At 37.8% G+C, this 21098-nt stretch overlaps 1 protein-coding gene across 1 annotated transcript in view; it reads right to left on the reverse strand.

The window, feature by feature from the left end:
- LOC131439543 (polyamine-transporting ATPase 13A3) overlaps positions 1–5620 on the reverse strand; it is a 48881-nt gene extending 43261 nt beyond the window's left edge. The window contains exons 1-2 of the mRNA XM_058610686.1: positions 4795–5620; positions 3740–4622 (exon numbers count right to left, since the gene is read on the reverse strand). Of these exons, the coding sequence (XP_058466669.1) occupies positions 3740–4251 (512 nt within the window). The 5' untranslated portion in view covers positions 4252–4622; positions 4795–5620. The remainder of the gene's footprint in view (positions 1–3739; positions 4623–4794) is intronic.
- Between the last annotated feature and the right edge of the window lie 15478 nt (positions 5621–21098).

Here is a 21098-nt window from a genome sequence, read left to right on the forward strand (position 1 = left end):
TGAAATTTTAACAAAACCATAAAAGTTAGTCTTCGCCGGCTGTGTTGGTGGCTAGATAAGGTTTGTCTATGAAAAAACCTAACGAACGGGAATGTCGGTGTTGACTGGTTCTTTAATGATATGAGAATGACGACACTCGCACATAAGCAAGTACATGACTCATTTCAATTTGCAAACGAATATACACGGTGACAAACGTTTCGAGGCGCAGTCTGGTGGATGTAGAAGGAAGTGGTACGTGGCCTTTGCGCGTCATTGATAAATACCTGGTACCAAAACAGATCTGTACTCCGAAAACGGATTTAGTGTCGTCCATGTATCAAGCCGGTTGGTTCTTGTTCAATCTGGTTGGTGAGTCGATATATTTAGTATGCAATCACTGTAACATTTGATTCATGGCACTCTGGAATAGCTTTCATCAAATGAGTTAGTAATTTAGTTTGACAGATGGTTGAGCAGCATGTGTTTCGAAGAATTCACCATACACACAATTTGGAACATGTTTCATCCTGTTGATTGATGACTGGCTCACTTTTCATTTCGTGGATTATGAAATCAGTTAAGAAATAAAATTCATTTATTTATTGTTCAGAGCCTATAACGAAATGTAATGTTTAAAAAACCTCGTATCAGGAATAGAGGAGTTCAATCGAATTCTTGAAGAAGGGCAAAACGAATTTCATAACTCGTGGTCCCATACAAAATTGGTGAATTTTATCCGAGTCTGTCTTCCGATTCTGGAATTATGTACGATTCAGACGATCCGTCTCCTTCCGACACCGTCACCGGAACGTCAGTCTCCGTCAAAATTAGATCAATACTTTCTTTATCGGAACGTTCACACGTTCCGTCCGTCAACACGTTCCGTGACGGTGATGTGATGATTCCAAAAATTCTTCAAAATTGAACTCAAAACTATATGTCATATTAATTTATGGACATACAAACCGTTTTGGTTTATGTTGGTCCCCGATGGCCCTGGTTGGCGGTTTAATGTATACGGCGATGGTCTTACAAGCCAGTCGGTCCGACTTGCAGTTTCGAAATTACAGGGTAATGAGTGACTGAAAATTCAAACTGTTAGGGTAAGGGCTCCCTATTTCATCTCATTTGTAAGGACGTCGCCTTCAAACCCCGATTTAGCCACTAAAATCACTATAACTATTTCATATTACTGCTTCATTCGCCTTGCTCCACGCTGAGAATTGATTCACATTTCTTGAAAATTTAACTAACATTCATGAAACAGCTAAAAACACTTATAATGTGTTCACTAGTCTGCTCCTATTTTCATCTCAATGGATTTTTATCCATCCTATCGTTGATCCTTTATTCATCCTATAAAATAGCAATGGCGACAGCAATCAATATATTTTCCACTATTACACTCTCAGGTTCAAAATGTCAGAATTCTTCTTAAAAACGGCCTAATGCAAACTATGAGACAACATACGATATTTTTAGGACCAGTTTGAAATCATTTCAACGTTCAAAATTTTTTCGGTCGTTTCCGTTACGTTTCGCTTTGAATTTAAAACTTTACTGTAAAGTTAATTTGGTGAACTTTAAATGAAAACCAAAATGTAATTGTTACTATTAATTCATTAGCCCTTCTTAAAACAAAGAGTAGAGCCAGAGATGCCATTTATACAGATTTATTTGTATTGATTTTAATTTACATTTAATTCTGATTTGTACAGGTTCATAGAAAGTGAGAAGTAAAAAATTAGACTTTTCTCTCTGAGTATCTTTTAGTATTTGATTGCAGTGATTCTTTAAAAGCTTATTAATCAACGGACAAATCACATGTTAAAGTGGAAATCTTTTATGTAGATAATTGATTATGAATACTGACAAACATTTATATTAAAATTTATAATCAATTTGAACATATATATATATATATATATATATATATATATATATATATATATATATATATATATATATATATATATATATATATATATATATATATATATATATATATATATATATATATATATATATATATATATATATATATATTTATATTGTTATTGTATATATTAACTCGTTGAATATTCTCGTGAGCGGGGCATTGACTTACGGAGATATAAAGAACTATCTGTTAACATCATTTCATTAGTGAAAACAGATAGAGCAGATATCGACTTTCTATGCAATGGAATACATATTTTCTATGAAAATATCTGGCATCTCTGTGCACACACACACTTCACAGCGTTATGTTGACGTATAGCGGAATGAAACCAGTGCTACTAGATTTGCCACAATGGTTGTTTCATTAGTATTTATCGTGATGTTTCTGGTAATATTCGAAACCGAAACAGTTTTATTGAAATATTAATATCAATTAAACTAATGTCACGGATACCAAAAACATACTTTTTGATAATAATTTGAAGAAGAAAAACAATTTATTTTTTGTAACATTATGAGAAAACTTGGCAACTTTGCGAAACCAAATGAGATGAAAACAAAGCGCAATCAAGTGAACTAAGCTAAAAACTTTCATCTCATATTTTTAAAGACTTTTATTGTTTGTCGGGTAGTTTTTGAAGTTTTAAATCGTTAATTAAACAAGTGGCAAGTGAACATTACTAAGTATGAAGTTATCCAGCATTCAATGGTAGCGTAATTGTGCGAAAAAGTGATCATGTTTTAAGACGAATCGATTAGTAGATAATCAGAAACATGATGAACTGTAAATCTTGAGACGAAAATGTGTCCTAAATTGAAAAGTGAGTTTATTTTAAATGAAAAAACGATAAACGAAGAACTTAGAACCATTTCTTTCAATAGGAAAGTGTGACAATAGCTTTTATAATCATTTTAAAACATTTCACAGTTTGGTTCAGGTAGGTTGTAGAATATTATTCATGTTCAAAGTAATGAGGTGAAGGGATGAGATGGAAATAGGAGCTCAGATGAAATAGGGAGCCGTTGCCCTATTTAAAACGAATTTCATGAAAACAGAAAACACCAAAGAATATTCATGCAAAAAAATGCTTGCGGACTGATAAAAAATTGTATCATCTCACTGCTAGGTGGATTAAGCACGTTTTTGTGATACAAAACGCTAAATGTTGCTAGATATATTTGAAATACGCCACCATTATTTCAATGAAAAAATTTGCACTGAATAGGATTTATATGGGGGTACTTTGCATATGAGACAGGTAAGAGTTGATATTTTTCCTAGCCTTCAATCATCAAATTAGCTCAAAAATAACGAAAATGGGAAAAATGTAGAATAAATCATTTTTATTTGAGTAAAAAACAACAATCTCAATATTGCAATTTTGTGATTTTGGGACTTTCCGTGCTGATGTTGAATTTTCATATGAAGTTCATTTAACGAATAAACGGCATTTTTTCTAAATTGCTGATAACATATTCTACCACATAAGTCAGATATAGTTTTTTTCATCTCACATCCACGACATGTTTCTGTACTAGTATGAAGTTGTTCACTATGATTCAGCTGTGAAGTCTGCCGTAACAGAAAGTCAACATTTGTCATTATTTTAAAAGTACTGTTTGTATAGCAGTTTTTGTTTTCTTCGCTACATCAGTTTCTTTAAATGGTGAAATACTATGACACACAACACCACCGTACGGGACTCCCACACAAATTGGAATTTACAATACCGCTGTCACCGATAAAAAACGTTCCCAAGTGCACAATTTTCCAGAAAATAAAATTAGGAAAAAAATGTTAACCAACGATACTCACTTAATCGCATCCGAGTCCAACGTGACGACGCTCTTGACGTAATAGGCATCATGTTTTCCCTGATAGCGTTCGTGTACCAACACTTTCTGAGCAACCTCCAGCGAACACTTTCGATGAGTTGCCAGCAGGAGCCAGTGCTGCCACCAGTGCATCACAAGCCGGAGAATTCCCAGCGTTAGAAAATAGCCGATGTAGCAGAAGAACGTTTGGGTAGCAGATTTTTCGTAGCCAGTAATGAACATTTGATCCTCGTCGCCATCATTGAGAATGTCGTGTACGGATGCCTGAGAGGTTTCCTTCAGCAACTCCACCAACGTGGACATTCCATCAGCGTAATGTTTCTCTTTGTCACGGCTGTATCGCAGTGAATTACCGGACATCTTCGATTTGACGGATTTGTTGCTCCGAATCGAACTGTACAGTTCCTGGTAGCCGTTGGCTTGATCCGGAACATCCTTCGGCGATGGGCTCGGAGGTACAGGAGTGGGATGATCGCTGGTTTCAAGTGGCATAATTTTTTTTCTCCCTGTTCTGACAGTGGACGTAAACCACGTAAACCTCGCCACTGAGCGGAGGTCAGGGAGGTTTGGCTCTCGTGATTTTTGTACGGGAAATCAAACTGAAGTAATTGTGACTACTCTGCCGGTGCGACGTTATACTGAAGGTGACAATGAGGGTGGAACCCACGATTATGGGTGCTTGTAATCAGCGAAATATAGGTACTTCAGTGTAGCGATGCTATCTCCGGACGAAATAGTGCCCAGCGATCCTAGCAGCGTACGACGGAAGGCGCATTTCACGATAGTCCCGATAACGACAGATGGCTGAGGTGTTTGCCAATGTGTTCGGCTATTACTTTTTCATCGATTTTACGCTGGATATTCTGGAATAGAGTAAACCACAAAAAATTAAAAGCAATGCTCGAAAACTGGCACACTCATTAGTGTGTGGGTTGGTTGGGGCAGTTAGTCCAATTTTGTGCGTAGCTCAATTATATAAGCGTTAGTACGTGAATTGAGTGTCATTGATTTGGAGGTGCGAACTTGTTGTCGTACCTTATTTATTCTATTCTTTTCCTGCTACTTTATGTATGTGCCAAGGACGTATCGCGCAATCGATTTTCTCGGTTTCCAAGATTTATTAGTTGATAATTCTGCCGCTTTTATCAATACTTGTCAATCACACAAAAACCATATTGGTGCAGAACCTGGTATTTTGCATGATTTCAAAGGACAGCGGCATGCAGTGTTCTGGTTTTTGTATCCCTTGTCCTAAAAAAAATCTAAATTTTGCTAGCTTTCGAAACTACATCAGCCTGTCTTTGGCTGCCTCGTGTCACCACTTATTCGCTTTCAGCTCATCGATAAGAAATGTGCACTGTCTGTATCACTATTTCCCACGAGACAATCTGTTTTCACACCTCAGCAAGCAAGATTTTCCACATGGATTCAACTTTTGCTTCACTTTGCCCGTATAGATAGGCTAATTACAATACCAATCCTACTGGTTAGCACACTTTAATCACAGAACTTTCATCCCTCGCAATTTTTTTCACATCTAGTAGCACAAATCGGCACCAATATTGCATGAGAATCCGGACCGATCCGCAATTCACACGATTCAAGCTGAAATTCACGCACCGTACTGACTGAACTGGAATGGACGAGTCTGTCAAAATTTTTCACTCAGGATTGCTGACATATTTTCTAGCAATTTTATTGAACTGCACAGCGCCATGCAAACTGAAACTCACCAACCGCTCGAATTATGGGAAACTTTTACTGCACTGGGGTGAGTATGATTATCGCACCAACACCACACCAACCGTTCCCTTTTCGATGCGAACGCTGAATCACCAAACAATGTGACCATCAAAAGCACATGGTTGCGAACGCGCGCACTTCGTGGAAGACACTGACTCGTTGAAAAGTACCTGAGCTGAGGTTATAGCAGGCGAGTTAAGCGAACAGATGATGATAACCGTGGCTCAGAATGCCGTCTGACAGAGAGAGACGGAACGGTATTGATTCTGGTTTGCATTTGTGTATTTAAAGAATTCGTTTACTAAACACAGGTAGTGTGAGCTCAACTATGCCAGCCAACTATAAATAATCACTGGAAAAAAAATTCCAGTTCCATTGATCGATATTTGAAACTTATGTTGAAAATTTTATTTCTATCGATGAAAAAAACTCTCATCAACAGATTTAAATTGAAAAAAAATAGGCAACTAATTGTGCCCTCCCGTGGTTGGTGGGCTTTACGGTATTGCAAACATCATCAGATACAATCAATTACAGTCAGAATTTAATATAGATATATTACAGCTTAGCTTAATTATTGAATTTAATTAATGAAATGCGAAACGACTAGAATAAGATGTTGATTGCATTACGCTCCAAAAATCCGAGGTTTGGAGAGGCCGGCAGGGCTTACCTGAGCTCTGTTTTATGTTTCATTTTCATACTACCGGCCCTTATTACCAGTGCGAAGTCGAAATTAAATGGAATGAACGTATCTCAATTGGGTTTCACATGATAACATCAAACGAACGGTAAATGCAGTCCATCTTTGACGTTTATTGGTGATTTGTGTACTATGAAATACTGTGGAATGAGGTAGAATATTGTAGAATAGAATAAAATAATACAGACTGATCAAATGAGCAAACCCTTGATAGCTGTCAAACGATGTTCATCCAGTTCATTTTGTGAGGTTGTGGTATGCAAGAACGGTAATAAAGGCCACCGTTTCAGCTCGGGACTAACGATCGACCAATAGTAGAGATAAAAGTAGGGTAACTCATTTATCTCAGCTCCATTAGTCATCTCATATACGAAAACCATTAGTTAGAGTAAGATCTGTTGTCTCTGTTCAATAGATTGACTTTAAAAGTAAGATGAAATTAGGAGCATTCGCTTCAAGTTTTCGCGTCGCTATAACAACAGTATTGAACAATTTTCGAACTACTTTTTCTGCGGTAGTGCTTCACAAATCCGAAGCAAAGATATTGTATTCGATTTGATCACACATCTAGTAGCACAAATCGGCAATAATCGAAAGTCGAGTAATCGCTAAAATAATATGGTGACACTATTAATGAGATGATTATTGGTATATTAACCCTAGTCAGAATCTATTAGAATAGAAACAGTGCATTAATCGAAAGTCGAGTAATCACTAAAATAATATGGTGACACTACTAATGAGATGATTATTGGTATATTAACCCTAGTCAGAATCTATTAGAATAGAAACAGTAGCTCAATGTTACGATGTTTGCTTGTGGAGCACCTGTATGTATGTATGTATGTATGTATGTATGTGTTTGCGTGCATATGCAGATGTATATGTGTGTAAATTGCATGTGTAAATAATTACTAACTGAACATTTCTATTTCATATGAAATTGTTTCACATTGAGAAAACTGGAAAATCGAGCTAAGAAAAGCTCTTAAACTTGGAAAAGAAGAAAGAAGAAAAGAAGAAGAATGATGCAGAATACCAGAAATATAAAAAAGGAACGAATAAATAACGCAAGAGTATAGATAAGTATGTAAAAAACCTGTTTTAATCCATCTAGTGGTGTAATGATGCCTTTCTCATGTACATATAATATTGTGGTATTCTATTTGTACTTCCGGAACCGGATACCGGGAACCAGGATAGCCGGAATCGGTTTGTTTAGTTGCCTACTGATAATGACTATCGATTTGTGTAGTTTTGAGACCAGTTTAGGAAATTTTTTACGTTTTTTGTTTCGCCGGTTTAAGTGACGGTGTACAATATTGAACACACTTTACCCTATAACTCCGGAACCGGAAGTCGGATCCGGATGAAATTCAGGAATTCCGTATGGGACCGAAAGACCTTTCATTTGAATCTAAGTTTGTGGAAATCGGTCAAACCATCGCTGAGAAAAGTGAGTGAGATCCATTTTGGTATATATGACCACTATTTCCGGTACTTCCGGAACCGGATACCGGGAACCAGGATAGCCGAAATCGGTTTGTTTAGTTGCCTACTGATAATGACTATCGATTTGTGTAGTTTTGAGACCAGTTTAGGAAATTTTTTACGTTTTTTGTTTCGCCGGTTTAAGTGACGGTGTACAATATTGAACACACTTTACCCTATAACTCCGGAACCGGAAGTCGGATCCGGATGAAATTCAGGAATTCCGTATGGGATCACGAGACCTTTCATTCGAATCTAAGTTTGTGGAAATCGGTCAAACCATCGCTGAGAAAAGTGAGTGAGATCCATTTTGGTATATATGACCACTACTTCCGGTACTTCCGGAACCGGATACCGGGAACCAGGATAGCCGGAATCGGTTTGTTTAGTTGCCTACTGATAATGACTATCGATTTGTGTAGTTTTGAGACCAGTTTAGGAATTTTTTTACGATTTTTGTTTCGCCGGTTTAAGTGACGGTGTACAATATTGAACACACTTTACCCTATAACTCCGGAACCGAAAGTCGGATCCGGATGATATTCAGGAATTCCGTATGGGACCGGAAGACCTTTCATTTAAATCTAAGTTTGTGGAAATCGGTCAAACCATCGAAGAGAAAAGTGAGTGAGATCCATTTGGGTATACATGACCACTATTTCCGGTACTTCCGGAACCGGATACCGGGAACCAGGATAGCCGAAATCGGTTTGTTTAGTTGCCTACTGATAATGACTATCGATTTGTGTAGTTTTGAGACCGGGCCAATTTTCACTAGTCGGTTTTTCAAGTGATTGCATAACCTTTCTATATGAGAAAGGCAAAAATACATCAAGTACCCAACAGGTAAATCCATTTAAAAGATTATTATTATTGTTATTACTATTACCATTATTACGTTGTTACAATACTATTACTAGTAATGTCAGACATAATTGTGCAAGCTCGATGTGGTAAAGTATAGTATAGTGCATACTACCACATCTGGGACCTAAAAGGAAAACAAAAATTTTAGGGGAGCCAAAATAAAAATTTTGTCCCACTCTACTACACACAGTTAGACATGCTATGTTATATTTTAAATTCATATAATTATTACTCCAAATCAATTATTTTACAAACTAGAGAGCTTAACCATTTTAAAACAAGGTATTTCTTACATCGAGTAGAAAATTGAGTAGTGCGTACCATTCGAACGAAGATAAAAATGGATAAAAAACAATGAATACAAAGTAAGGGAGACTGGGGCTGGTTGGCCGAGTTTTTTTTTCAAAATTTCTGTACTCGTTCTGATTAGACTTTTAAATTAAAAGCGTGTTGTATCCACCTAGCAGTGAGGTGATACCTTTTTTATCGGTTTGCATGCTTTCTGAATCAATTTTCAATATCACTCGAAAATTGTGGTTAGAAATAGTGGTAATCGATTGCATTATTAAAATAAATAGAACAAAAAAAATCATGATATGCCCTTGAATGAATTAAAAAAAAACGAATATATTAGAGAAATATGATATTGAGATTTTAGGATGGTTATGATTGAAGGCAGTTACAATCGATTTAGTTATACAATGAACCTATAAATTGTCACTTGAAATTCAGAAATTTTCCTGAGTTTTTAAACAATTTTGTTGCCAAAACAAAACCGTGCTCAAAACAAAGATAATACTATGCGGAATTGTACTGTATTCACACCCCTATCAATGGGATATGGCAGAAAAATCGCTGACACCAAGGGGAGGACGCTTAGAACAATGTGCCAATCACACATTAACACAATGCGTTGGCGCATTTATCAATATTGGCACTTTCGTTTTCATACAGTTGCACAGTTGCGGCACACAAGGGCTCAGTTTTGACAAGTAGCTGTTTCATGGGGAACAGCGTGGCACACTTTGACTCACAATATATTACGTGTTTTTTTAGAGGCACAATATAGTTTGTGTTAAGCGACTCTCCCCTTGGCTGACACACAATTTCGATGTCTCTATTAATAATTAACGGATTCTTACAATTTATGGTTTTTTTGATTGATATCACAATAATTTATCTAAATTTGATAACATATTTAGTATTCAAGATATTTAGTATTCAAAATTGAGATTGAGATATTATCAAAAAAACTTTATGCAATCACTGATTATGCAAATCATCTTCTCTAGCTATAGAGACTGCTTATGAGAATTTTAAAACTATTAAAAAATGTGAAACCGGTGATATTCAATCCCCTCTAAAAATCCGATATATACAAACTCAGATCCGAATAAAAGACCTTATGATCTCGTAGAACTCTATTCAATTGTTACCGAATCCGACTTTTCGATTTGGAATTACTACATGATGAATATTTATACTATTGTCATTTAAAAACTTTATTTTTTGTCATGACGGTGAAAATTGCAGCAAATTTCTTGAAGCAGATCATTAAATTCTCCTAGTTGGCAAATGTAGCAAGTTGATAGTCTACACTACTCACTTCAGTTTAACCATTTCACGGTCTCAGAGATGGTTGAACCGTTTTTCAAAAACTATGATTTGAGTGACAGGTCTTATCATTCCATTTATCCTGATCCGGCGTTCGGTTCCAGTGTAATGAGTTTGTACAGCTTAAACGTGAACGTAGGATTTTCCATATAACTTTCAACTCTTTGTGTTTCTTCAAATTACAGTAATTCGTTTTCTGAAATCCATAGGGTTAGCACCTGAACGGGCCTAGAGCTACTTGCCGAGCTGCCGGGCCTAGCGAATTTCTTCCGGGCCGCACATATATTTTTAAAACATTAGTTTGACCACTTGTCAATTTCAATATATATATCCACAAAATATTATGTAATTCTAGCACAATTCAAATTCCCGTGTTGAGCATAGACGTTTCTTATCGTCAATAGTTTCATTGGTGTTAGGTTTCAGTTTTCCTCAACTCATTTGAAAATCCCCCCGCTCACATGCAATTAGTTTTTTGCTTGTTAGGCGAGAGAAGTTAACATGGTGGTAACCCTAGCAACCCAATCGCTCACCGGTCACAGGTGACTTAATTTGCACTTCTGTGATTGGTTAATGAAAACATAGGTCGATTCTAACCAATTTTTCGATAGTATGCTATTGAAATACTGAAACGACGTTGCCATACATGTTCAAGTTAAAAGTTTCCGAATCGATTGGTTGTTAAATTATATCAATCCGCCAACAAATGATTGAGTTGTTAACGTTCAAAATTATGACAGGAAAAGGTTACGCGTCAATTTTTGGAACTTGAAAGCGTAACAGATCGGCTAAAAAGTTCGTATCGTTTCTATGAGAGGGCGCCACTAGAATTAAATCCATACCATTTTCAGTTAGTACCAACCTTCAAAAGATACTTGTATAAATTTGACAGCTGTCTGATTATTAGTTTGTGAGATATTGCATTTTGAGTGAAGCTACTTTTGTTATTGTGAAAAAAATGGAAAAAAAGGAATTTCGTGTGTTGATAAAACACTACTTTTTGATGAAAAAAAGTGCCGCCGATACCAAAAAATGGCTTGATGAGTGTTATCCAGACTCTGCACCGGGCGAAGCAACAATTCGTAAGTGGTTTAGCAAAATTTCGTACTGGTCATATGAGCACCGAAGACGATGAACGCAGTGGACGTCCAAAATAGGCTGTTGCCGATGAAAACGTGAAAAAAATCCACAAAATGATTTTCAATTACCGTAAAGTAAAGTTGATCGAGATAGCTGACACCCTAAAGATATCAAAGGAACGTGTTGGATTCACAAATATTTGGATATGAGAAAGCTTTGTGCAAAATGGGTGCCGCGTGAGCTCACAATCGATCAAAAACAACAACGAATTGATGATTGAAAACCATGCTGAAATTGAACGAATTGGGCTTCGAATTGCTCCCTCATCCACCGTATTCTCCAGATTTGGCCCCCAGTGACTTTTTCCTGTTCTCAGACCTCAAGAGAATGCTCGCTGGTAAAAAATTTAGAAACAATGAAGAGGTAATCGCTGAAACTGAGGCCTATTTTGAGGCAAAGGACAAATCGTACTACAAAAAATGGTATCGAAAAGTTGGAAGATCGCTATAATCGCTGTATCGCCTCTGATGGCAATTATGTTGAATAATAAAAACGAATTTTGGCAAAAAAATGTGTTTCTATTAAACGATACGAACTTTTCAGCCGAACTGTTAAGAAGAGTATAAATGATGTCTTGTAGTTTGCCAGTATTCAGACTGACATGTAAATTTTAGTGCGGTATAGCCAACATGTTCTCGGTACAAATTTCCAAATTACCACACGGAAAGACCGAAATCAGCATTTTGGCGAAAAAATTAGTTGATTTTCTGATTTTAGTTAGTTATTTTTTGAGACAACTAAAAAAATCTTACTTTTGCTAATTTAGATTTTTTAATTCTAATTCCCTTAATAATAATAAAATATTTGTTGAAATGGTTATTTTTTTTAGTTGAATCCACCAATTAAACTTGCTGTCATTTCTTAGCTAAGGCACGCTTCATATCCATTCAACTAATGTTTTAGTTGAATTAGAGAAATAAAACGTTGTTTTCAACCAACATAAATGGTTGAATTGGTTTCTGCCATTTGCAGCTATATGGCACTCTGTCACCGAAAAAACGTTAACACTGTAATGACTACTAGCCACTAGATGGCACACGACTACCGAAAAAAATTTCACGATTATCTTTTCTATATTGGCAGGTATAAATATGTTCTATTGGAGAAAAAGACATAAGCGAAACATAAACTTCTTTTTGAAAATTTTTCTTCTCAATTGCTGTTTTCTTCATTCGACTTCGCGAAATTGACTATCTCACTGAAAACTTTGAGCACTCGGTACAAGTAGTACACCGGACAGCGTAGCCCAGAAGGTTGGAAGATACAAAAAACGTCATTTGACATATACAATTAGAATGCAATATTCGAAACTCACTTCACTGTTCCCCGTAAAAACATTATTACGCACAATCGCTTCAAGTGCGCACAAATTCTGAATAAATACACTTTCCACTAACAGTTTACGTCATTTTTACATACCGGTTTTGAAATTTATATATGGATATATCGTAACACATGCGAAAAACATCTAAACAATTTGCAAGCAGTTTCAACAAGACTGTCCCTTTTAGCTTTTTAATGGATTGTTTTGGTTTGACACTTCTCATGAGTTTTTTGCTAATAAACTTGTTAATAAAACCAATTTCATTTTTGTTTTCTTTGTCCTGTCCTTCAGTAATGATGGTGATAGATAAATAGAAACAAATTTTCTGATTTTAATAACAAAATTTGTTGTCAATGAGAATTTCGTACTGGATTGAAATATTGCTGGTTTGTGTCCAGAATATTCGCCAACTAAACACATTCTCTAAAAATAAGAGTTTTTTTCAGCAAAGTGAATTCTCAATTTTAACTAATTTTATAGTTATTTTGGAAATTTTGTTGTTAAAATCAACTAATTCAAAAACAGTAATGCGAATTAGGCGCAGAGCTAATTTCGGTCGTTCCGTGCAGGGAAACGTGTCACTTGAGTCAATTTGTTTTGATTGTTGTTACTTTTCATCTCACCTAGTAGACAACAACAAACGATATTTACCCTGAGTGTGTTATATGAAAAAAATAATTGGCTATAGAAATTCTTATAGCCTTCAAATGTAGAAGGCCTGTGAGTTTGAACTGAATAAATGAATTCAATTGGTATGCAACTATTTTCACTCTTATTGCCTTTTACGCAACTGATCCAACGTTGCCTCAACTAAAATTAGCATGTGCGTGCAGATTCCTTATTAGGCACGTAAGGTGATAACATCATCCAAATGATCTTTGTTGCCCAACTAATACTGACGATAAATTCACTGCGATGCTAAAGCCAATTGATATAACATTTCAGGGAAAGTGAATGAGATAAGCTTAAAATTTTCTTGGTTTTTTTTTGAATAATAGCTATTCAGGCTGATTGGTGATCCTTGACAATTTTTGAGGAGTAGGTTGTGTAACCTGACAAACCGGAACCATTTCCGAGAGGGCTAGAATGTCATCCGGGATTGTCGATTCTTGGCATAGGGCGATGGTCTTTCATATCTGTTGCGTATGTTCTACGCCCAGCCTGAAAGGATTTTTAGTGTCAATATCGTAGTACTAGCTACACAATGTACGCACGGAAAGACCGAAATCAGCATTTTGGTGAAAAAATTAGTTGATTTTCTGATTTTAGTTAGTTATTTTTTGAGACAACTAAAAAAATAATAAAATATTTATTGAAATGGCTATTTTTTTTAGTTGAATTCATCAATTCAACGTGCTGTCATTTCTTAGCTAAGGCACACTTCAATTCCATTTAACTAATTTTTTAGTTGAATTAGAGAATTAAAACGTTGTTTTCAACCAACATAAATGGCTGAATTGGCTTCTGCAATTTGCAGCTATGTGGCGCACTGTCACCTAAAAAACGTTAACACCGTAATGACTACTAGCCACTAGATGGCACACTACTACCGACAAATATTTCAGTCGCGGTAGTCTTTTCTATATTGGCAGGTATACATACGATGTTGTATTGGAGAAAAAGACATAAGCGAAACATAAACTTCTTTTTGAAAATTTTTCTTCTAAAACGCTGCTTTCTTCATTCGACTTCGCGAAATCGACTCTCTCACTGAAAACTTTGAGCACTCGGAAAACAAAAACCGTATACAAGTAATACATCGGACGGCGTAGCCCGGAAGGTTGGAAGATACAAAAAAACATCCTTTGACATATACAATTAGAGTGCAACATTCGAAACTCACTTCACTGTTCCGCGCAAAAACATTATTTCGCACAATCGCTTCAAATGCGCACAAATTCTGAATAAATACACTTTTCACTAAGAGTTTACGTCATTTTTACAAATCGAATCAGAAATTTTTATATGGATATATCGTAAAATATACGAAAAACATCAAAACAATTTGCAAGCAGTTTCAACAAGACTGTCCTTTTTAGCTTTTTAATGGATTGGTTTGCTTTGACACTTCTCATGGGTTTTTGGCTATTAAATCTGTTAATTAAACCAATTTCATTTTTGTGTTCTTTGTGCTGTCTTTCAGTAATGATGGTGATAGATAAATAGAAATAAATTTTCTGTTTTTTAAATAACAAATTAGTTGTAAATGAGAATTTTGTGTTGGTTTGAAATATTGCTGGTTTTTGTCCAGGATATTCGCCAACTAAACAAATTCTCTAAAAATTCTCTAATTCAAAAACAGTAATACGAATTAGGCACAGAGCTAATTTCGGTCGTTCCGTGCGTTAAGAATAGGCGGCGAGGTCTATTGAATAATAATAGTACAATTTCGCCATTAATATATACAAAGCTTTTAAAAAAGTAACGGATGTAACACCTCTTAACGCTTGTACGTTTAAAAAATGTAACACATTTATACTCTACTATGCGGGTGCAAAGAATGTGCCAAGTAGATAGATTTCCTTCGTCTCAAGTTTGTAGGTCAAAGGCGTTATAAATATAACGAGTATTATGAGTAGTTCCATCTTAGTTTTATCATCTGTTACGGTTTAATTCTATGTATTTCCGGTCTATATGTGGTGTAATGTAATTTAACAACATTTAAGTAATAATTGTTTGTTCCATTTCAGACATGGAAAGCGAAATAGAAGAGCAGCGCCGAGACCGATGCGGATAGAATAAGGCTTGTTTGACACAAAATCTGGACAGATTTAATTTAGAATAGCACAAATTTGCTGTTAGTTCAATCCAAAATGCTAAGTAAAAACGGTTATGGTAACCCTAAGCACAAACTTGGGTTAACCCCTAAATGACCTTACCTGAATCGGCCAGTATTACCCGAAAATAATGTTTTCGTTCGGCACGTCACCAAAAACATGGAACTTCGGTGCCAATTAAAAAGTGTTTTGTAAATAGCATTAACTTTACGTCTTGTTTGTTCAAATCCGTCTATTTTTAACGGATATATTGACATTTCTGTGAAAGTGACTTTTCTCCTCTATCCCAGTAAAAGGAGTTTTGAGCACTTCATGACAAAGCGATGTTTGGAAGCAAAGTGAAACACTATTTACAATGCGCACTTGAAAGCAGTGTGCCTTAATATTATATTATATTATTGAATAAAAAAAAATGCGCACTTGAAAAACTTTGTGCAGTATTCTTTTGTTGACATTTTGTTAAATGAGATGAAACCTTTTTGCCCCCTTATATATAAATGTTATGCAGTCACGGAGAAAATAAACTTTCAAATCGATCGCCATATACCATTCGAATCAATTCTACAAGATTCTTAATCGTCAGTTTGTTGGTGTGTGTGTGTCTGTATGTGTATGTTACAAAAACATGTAATCGTTTTTTCGGAGTTGGCTGGACGAAGTTCCACAAAATTAGATTCAAATGAAAGATCTCTTGGTCCTATAGCTTGCTATTGAATTTCACATGCATCAAACTTCTCAATTATCTCAAAGATTGCTTCACCGATTATATTCAAATGAAAGTTCCACCTACAAACTTAGATTCATATGAAATGTTCTATGCTTCCATACAAGGTTCCTGAATTTCATTTGGATCCGACTTTCCGAGGCAATGACCAAATAAGCTTATATCAGTTTTACCGGCATTCGGTTTTCGATACTGGAGGGAACCAACAAATTTTATTTGGAACGCACTACGATTTCTCGGAAATGGCTATTCCGATTTTGTGTTTAACTGACTTCGGCTACACCGATTTTCGAAATCCGGCTCCGGTAGCGGAAATAGAGGACTTCAATTGTTTACTCAAAGAAGGCCAAATCGAATATCATAAACGAAAATTCAAATTGAAAGGTAAATTTTGGTAAATTTTATCCAATTCCAACTTCCGATTAAGGAATTACAGGGTGATGAGTTTTTAAAACTTAAACCGTCATAGAAGATAACGATACCCAAAATAATATTCAAAGTTGGGCTCAAAACTATTCAGATTTTTTCGTCATAATAATTCATCACCATACAAATGGAATGCTTAATCGATTGTCGCACGTTTAGATTCAAAGAAACTCATACAAAATATAATAATCGATTCGACTTCCGATCCCAAAATTACAGGGTTCAAACTGTTATGGAACGAAGGTTAATAAAATAGTTTCATGAAAACTAAAAACACCGAAGAATATTTATGCAGAAGAACACATGCGGACTGATATAAATGGGACTGCTAGGTTAATTAAGCACGTTTTCTATAGCTGTAGGTCGCAACTCAGGCTAGTGTGGTGGATTCCTTCATCCGGTACAACATGGACTCCATTAGCTTTATACCATTCTGAAACATCTTTGGTGTACAAACAAGATACCAAATCAGGCCAATTTAGCGAGAGAGCGTAATGGCTGCGTAGGAATGGTAACAATTGCTTCTATAGGCATTCTTCAAGGTATATTTCCGGTAGTTATGAAGCTTTGGCATGCTTGACCACATATTGCCTGGCAAACCACTTTGGAATACTTTACATTTTAATCGTCCTGGAATGCTCCTCTACGCCTGTCCGTTGCGACACCGGGTTTTAGCCGTTACGTTCTATTTATCATCACGGTTCGGTACAGTTTTCACCTTAAACGACTTTATACCTTGCTGGTGCTTGAAAGCATGCACGAAAGTTGAAAATATTTTTATTTTTCTAACCCACAGTACGTACTGAAAGATCTGGTCCTTTCTGAAATATTTGCTCCACCTTTGCGTCCTTCTGGTGGTTCCTGAGATCCGTTTTTGCTCTTCTCATAGTCTTCCTGACTTTGTCAAACGTGTCTTTTTTCTTACTTTGCTTTCCGCACTTTCTTTTTATTTGATGCCATCTTCGATCTGAAAACTTTTGATATCACAAAAAATTGATTTTACACAATGACCAGAAATTCGTTCATCAGTCTGCGAAATATTTTACGCGTTGATGATTTCCTGAGATAGGGTAACAGAGGTATTTTGGCCCACTTTAGTATTGATTTTATTTTGGCCCACTTTGTAAAAATATCCATAATATTAAAGTGGGTCAAAGTGGTGGTCAGATTTTGTCGCGAACAAATGTTTAGAAATTCTCAGAAGTTCTACTGACAAAGATATAAATAAGATGAAGCAGTTAGTATCATTTCATAATAACAAATAAATCGACAACAGTGACGGACGTTAAAACGATACAGACGCTAAGACCAAGGCTTGGCGGGTGACCGGGTGAAACACATTGCTGTCCAAGTGCCAAAATCTGTGATGGAATTGAAACAGTAGATACTCGTGTGTTTCGTTACCAATTGGAAACCAAAAAGAAGTTGGTTAAATGCTGGAGGAACCTATCATTTCGATGCCTCGGTTTCCACCGGTGTTACTGGTGTTCATTTTGGTGACGTTCGTTAGGTATAAAATGTATGGGACCTGTTTGGGAATCCCCACCCATAAAGGGAAAAAACATACTGAATGTAAAATAATAAGCAGTCATTCTAAAACGAAAAAAACACAATCGGCGCGTGTTGTAACGAACGTGCCTGAACTGATGTGAAGCCTGATGGGAATGGATTCCAGTAAATCTCTGTCCGACCTTGACAATTATTCGCAATTGACACTAGCACATAGCTCCAGCTGGCCGTGTTCCCGTTCTATGGGTGCATCATCACGTTCAGCTGAGTGTCACTTGGATTGCAGTTTAGCAGTGGGAGGTTACGTTGGTAATCATGCTTTCGGAATGATTAAACCATGAAATTCAGTTGTACTGCATCACCCCTTCTCAATTTTGTTCTCGCTTAATTTGATTGTTTTAGAGACGGATGCGGGAGCTGTAATTGGTTGGTAAAAATCTGACATTACAGTTCATTCTCGATTAGCGGACCGCCTGGATTAAGACTGAATAAATGCTCTACCCATGATAGTATTCGATAGGCTGCTTCTATTTTGCGAAATATTTATTCCGGTTGAATTCGGTTCGAACCGACTTGCTATGCAAAAAATTAGGAGAATTGTGTGTGTGTGTGTGTGTGTGTGTGTGTGTGTGTGTGTGTGTATGTGTGTGTGTGTGTGTGTGTGTGTGTGTGTGTGTGTATGTGTGTGTGTGTATGTGTGTGTGTGTGTGTGGTTTATTTTTTTTTTTACAAGGTGAAATACCTACTTATGTACTTTCCCAGTTCACGCGCTCAGTAGTTGTCAAGCTACCGCTATTGTGAACCAGCGAGTGGGACTGGCTGAACCTTACCCACTAAAACACCTTGGACATCTTGCCTTGATCCCCCCGGAACTAAGCTAAGCTCAATACTTCGGGGGAGGCTGTGCTCATGCACTTCTTCGTTTGGGAGAAAATGAGCTCCTGCTCTCTATATACATCTCGGCTGTGCTGTGTCACTTGGATTGCAGTTTAGCAGTGGGAGGTTACGTTGGTAATCATGCTTTCGGAATGATTAAACCATGAAATTCAGTTGTACTGCATCACCCCTTCTCAATTTTGTTCTCGCTTAATTTGATTGTTTTAGAGACGGATGCGGGAGCTGTAATTGGTTGGTAAAAATCTGACATTACAGTTCATTCTCGATTAGCGGACCGCCTGGATTAAGACTGAATAAATGCTCTACCCATGATAGTATTCGATAGGCTGCTTCTATTTTGCGAAATATTTATTCCGGTTGAATTCGGTTCGAACCGACTTGCTATGCAAAAAATTAGGAGAATTGTGTGTGTGTGTGTGTGTGTGTGTGTGTGTGTGTGTGTGTGTGTGTGTGTGTGTGTATGTGTGTGTGTGTGTGTATGTGTGTGTGTGTATGTGTGTGTGTGTGTGTGGTTTATTTTTTTTTTTTACAAGGTGAAATACCTACTTATGTACTTTCCCAGTTCACGCGCTCAGTAGTTGTCAAGCTACCGCTATTGTGAACCAGCGAGTGGGACTGGCTGAACCTTACCCACTAAAACACCTTGGACATCTTGCCTTGATCCCCCCGGAACTAAGCTAAGCTCAATACTTCGGGGGAGGCTGTGCTCATGTCTTTCTTCGTTTGGGAGAAAATGAGCTCCTGAGTTTCTATCTTTATCCCTCTCGATCCACCTTTGGCGCCTCGACAGCCCAACGCCGCTACGTCGCGCCGCACTACTCAACTGATCCCCGACGATGGATCTAGCCTACACCGACTGAGAGTTTCCCCTTTTACGCCACGCGGGACACCCGAAGGAGTGCCGAGGTCTGCTCTGCGATTCCGGTTGGAGCATGGCGTCCGGTTCGCTGATGCCCCGACGACTCGAATCGGTGTTGTGGCGTCTACTCGACTAGTCCCCGGTGATGGATCTAGCCTACACCGACAGAGAGTTCCCCGACGATGGAAGTTCTCCCGAAACCGACGTTTTCGATACCCGTCTACGGCCCGACCGTAATGATGCCTGGGTCGATCCAGTGATGCCGGTTGGAGGATGGCTTCCGGTTCACTGGTGCCCCGACTATCTTAACGGTGCTACGCCACGATCTACTCGTCTAATCCCCGATGAAAGATCTAGACTACACCGACGGAGAGTTCCCCGGCGAAAGAGGCTCTCCCGACACCGAGTACCCTGTTGCACCACTCGGGACACACGAGAGAGTGCCGAGGTCGGTCCAGCGATTCCAGTTGGAGCATAGCTTCTGGTTGGCTGGCGCCCCGACGACACAAGTCGGTGTTGTGGTGGCTACTCGACTAGTCCCCGCCGAAGGATCTAGCCTACCGCGACAGAGAGTTCCCCGACGCTGGAAGTTCTCTCGAAACCGACGTTCCGAAACCGGTTTACGACGAGCCTACTCAACTAGCCCACGGTGGTAGGTCTAGCCTACCCGACGGAGAGTTTCCCGGCGAAGAAACCTGTCCAGAAAACCGAGCCACATTCCACACGCTTCGTCCGTCTTCTTAGGGTGCCGAAAACAGTCCGGCATTTTTCGTCTTTGGACCTAGGTCATTTGACGCTGCTCTTCTCGCCAACTCCTCTGCAGTGTGGACATAATCTGAACAACTGTCCGGTTCACCGCGTTCCATTTTCCTTCGTCACTGCACATCCTTTGAACGATGTTCTCCACACTGACATCGGCGCCAACGATGGCAGTCATTTCGCTACGCGGTTGGATAAACCGTGGGCAGCTGAATATTACGTGCTCCGGCGTTTCTTCTGCTTCCTGGCACTCAACACACAACGGCGACCTTGCGTGGCCAAATCTGTGCAAATATTGCTTAAAACAGCCATGTCCAGACAGGAATTGCGTCAGTTGAAAGTTTACCTCGCCGTGCACTCGAGTTGTCCAAACCGACAGGTTAGGAATTAATCGATGCGTCCATCTTCCCTTCTCCGCGTTGTCCCACTGCTGTTGCCATTTAGTGAGCGTATTGGCTCTCTCTCTGCTCCGGGCTCTTCCTGTGCCTTGATCCCTGTAGCATAGG

The sequence above is a fragment of the Malaya genurostris genome, chromosome 3 (genome assembly GCF_030247185.1).
Source record: "Malaya genurostris strain Urasoe2022 chromosome 3, Malgen_1.1, whole genome shotgun sequence".
Lineage (NCBI taxonomy): Eukaryota > Metazoa > Arthropoda > Insecta > Diptera > Culicidae > Malaya > Malaya genurostris.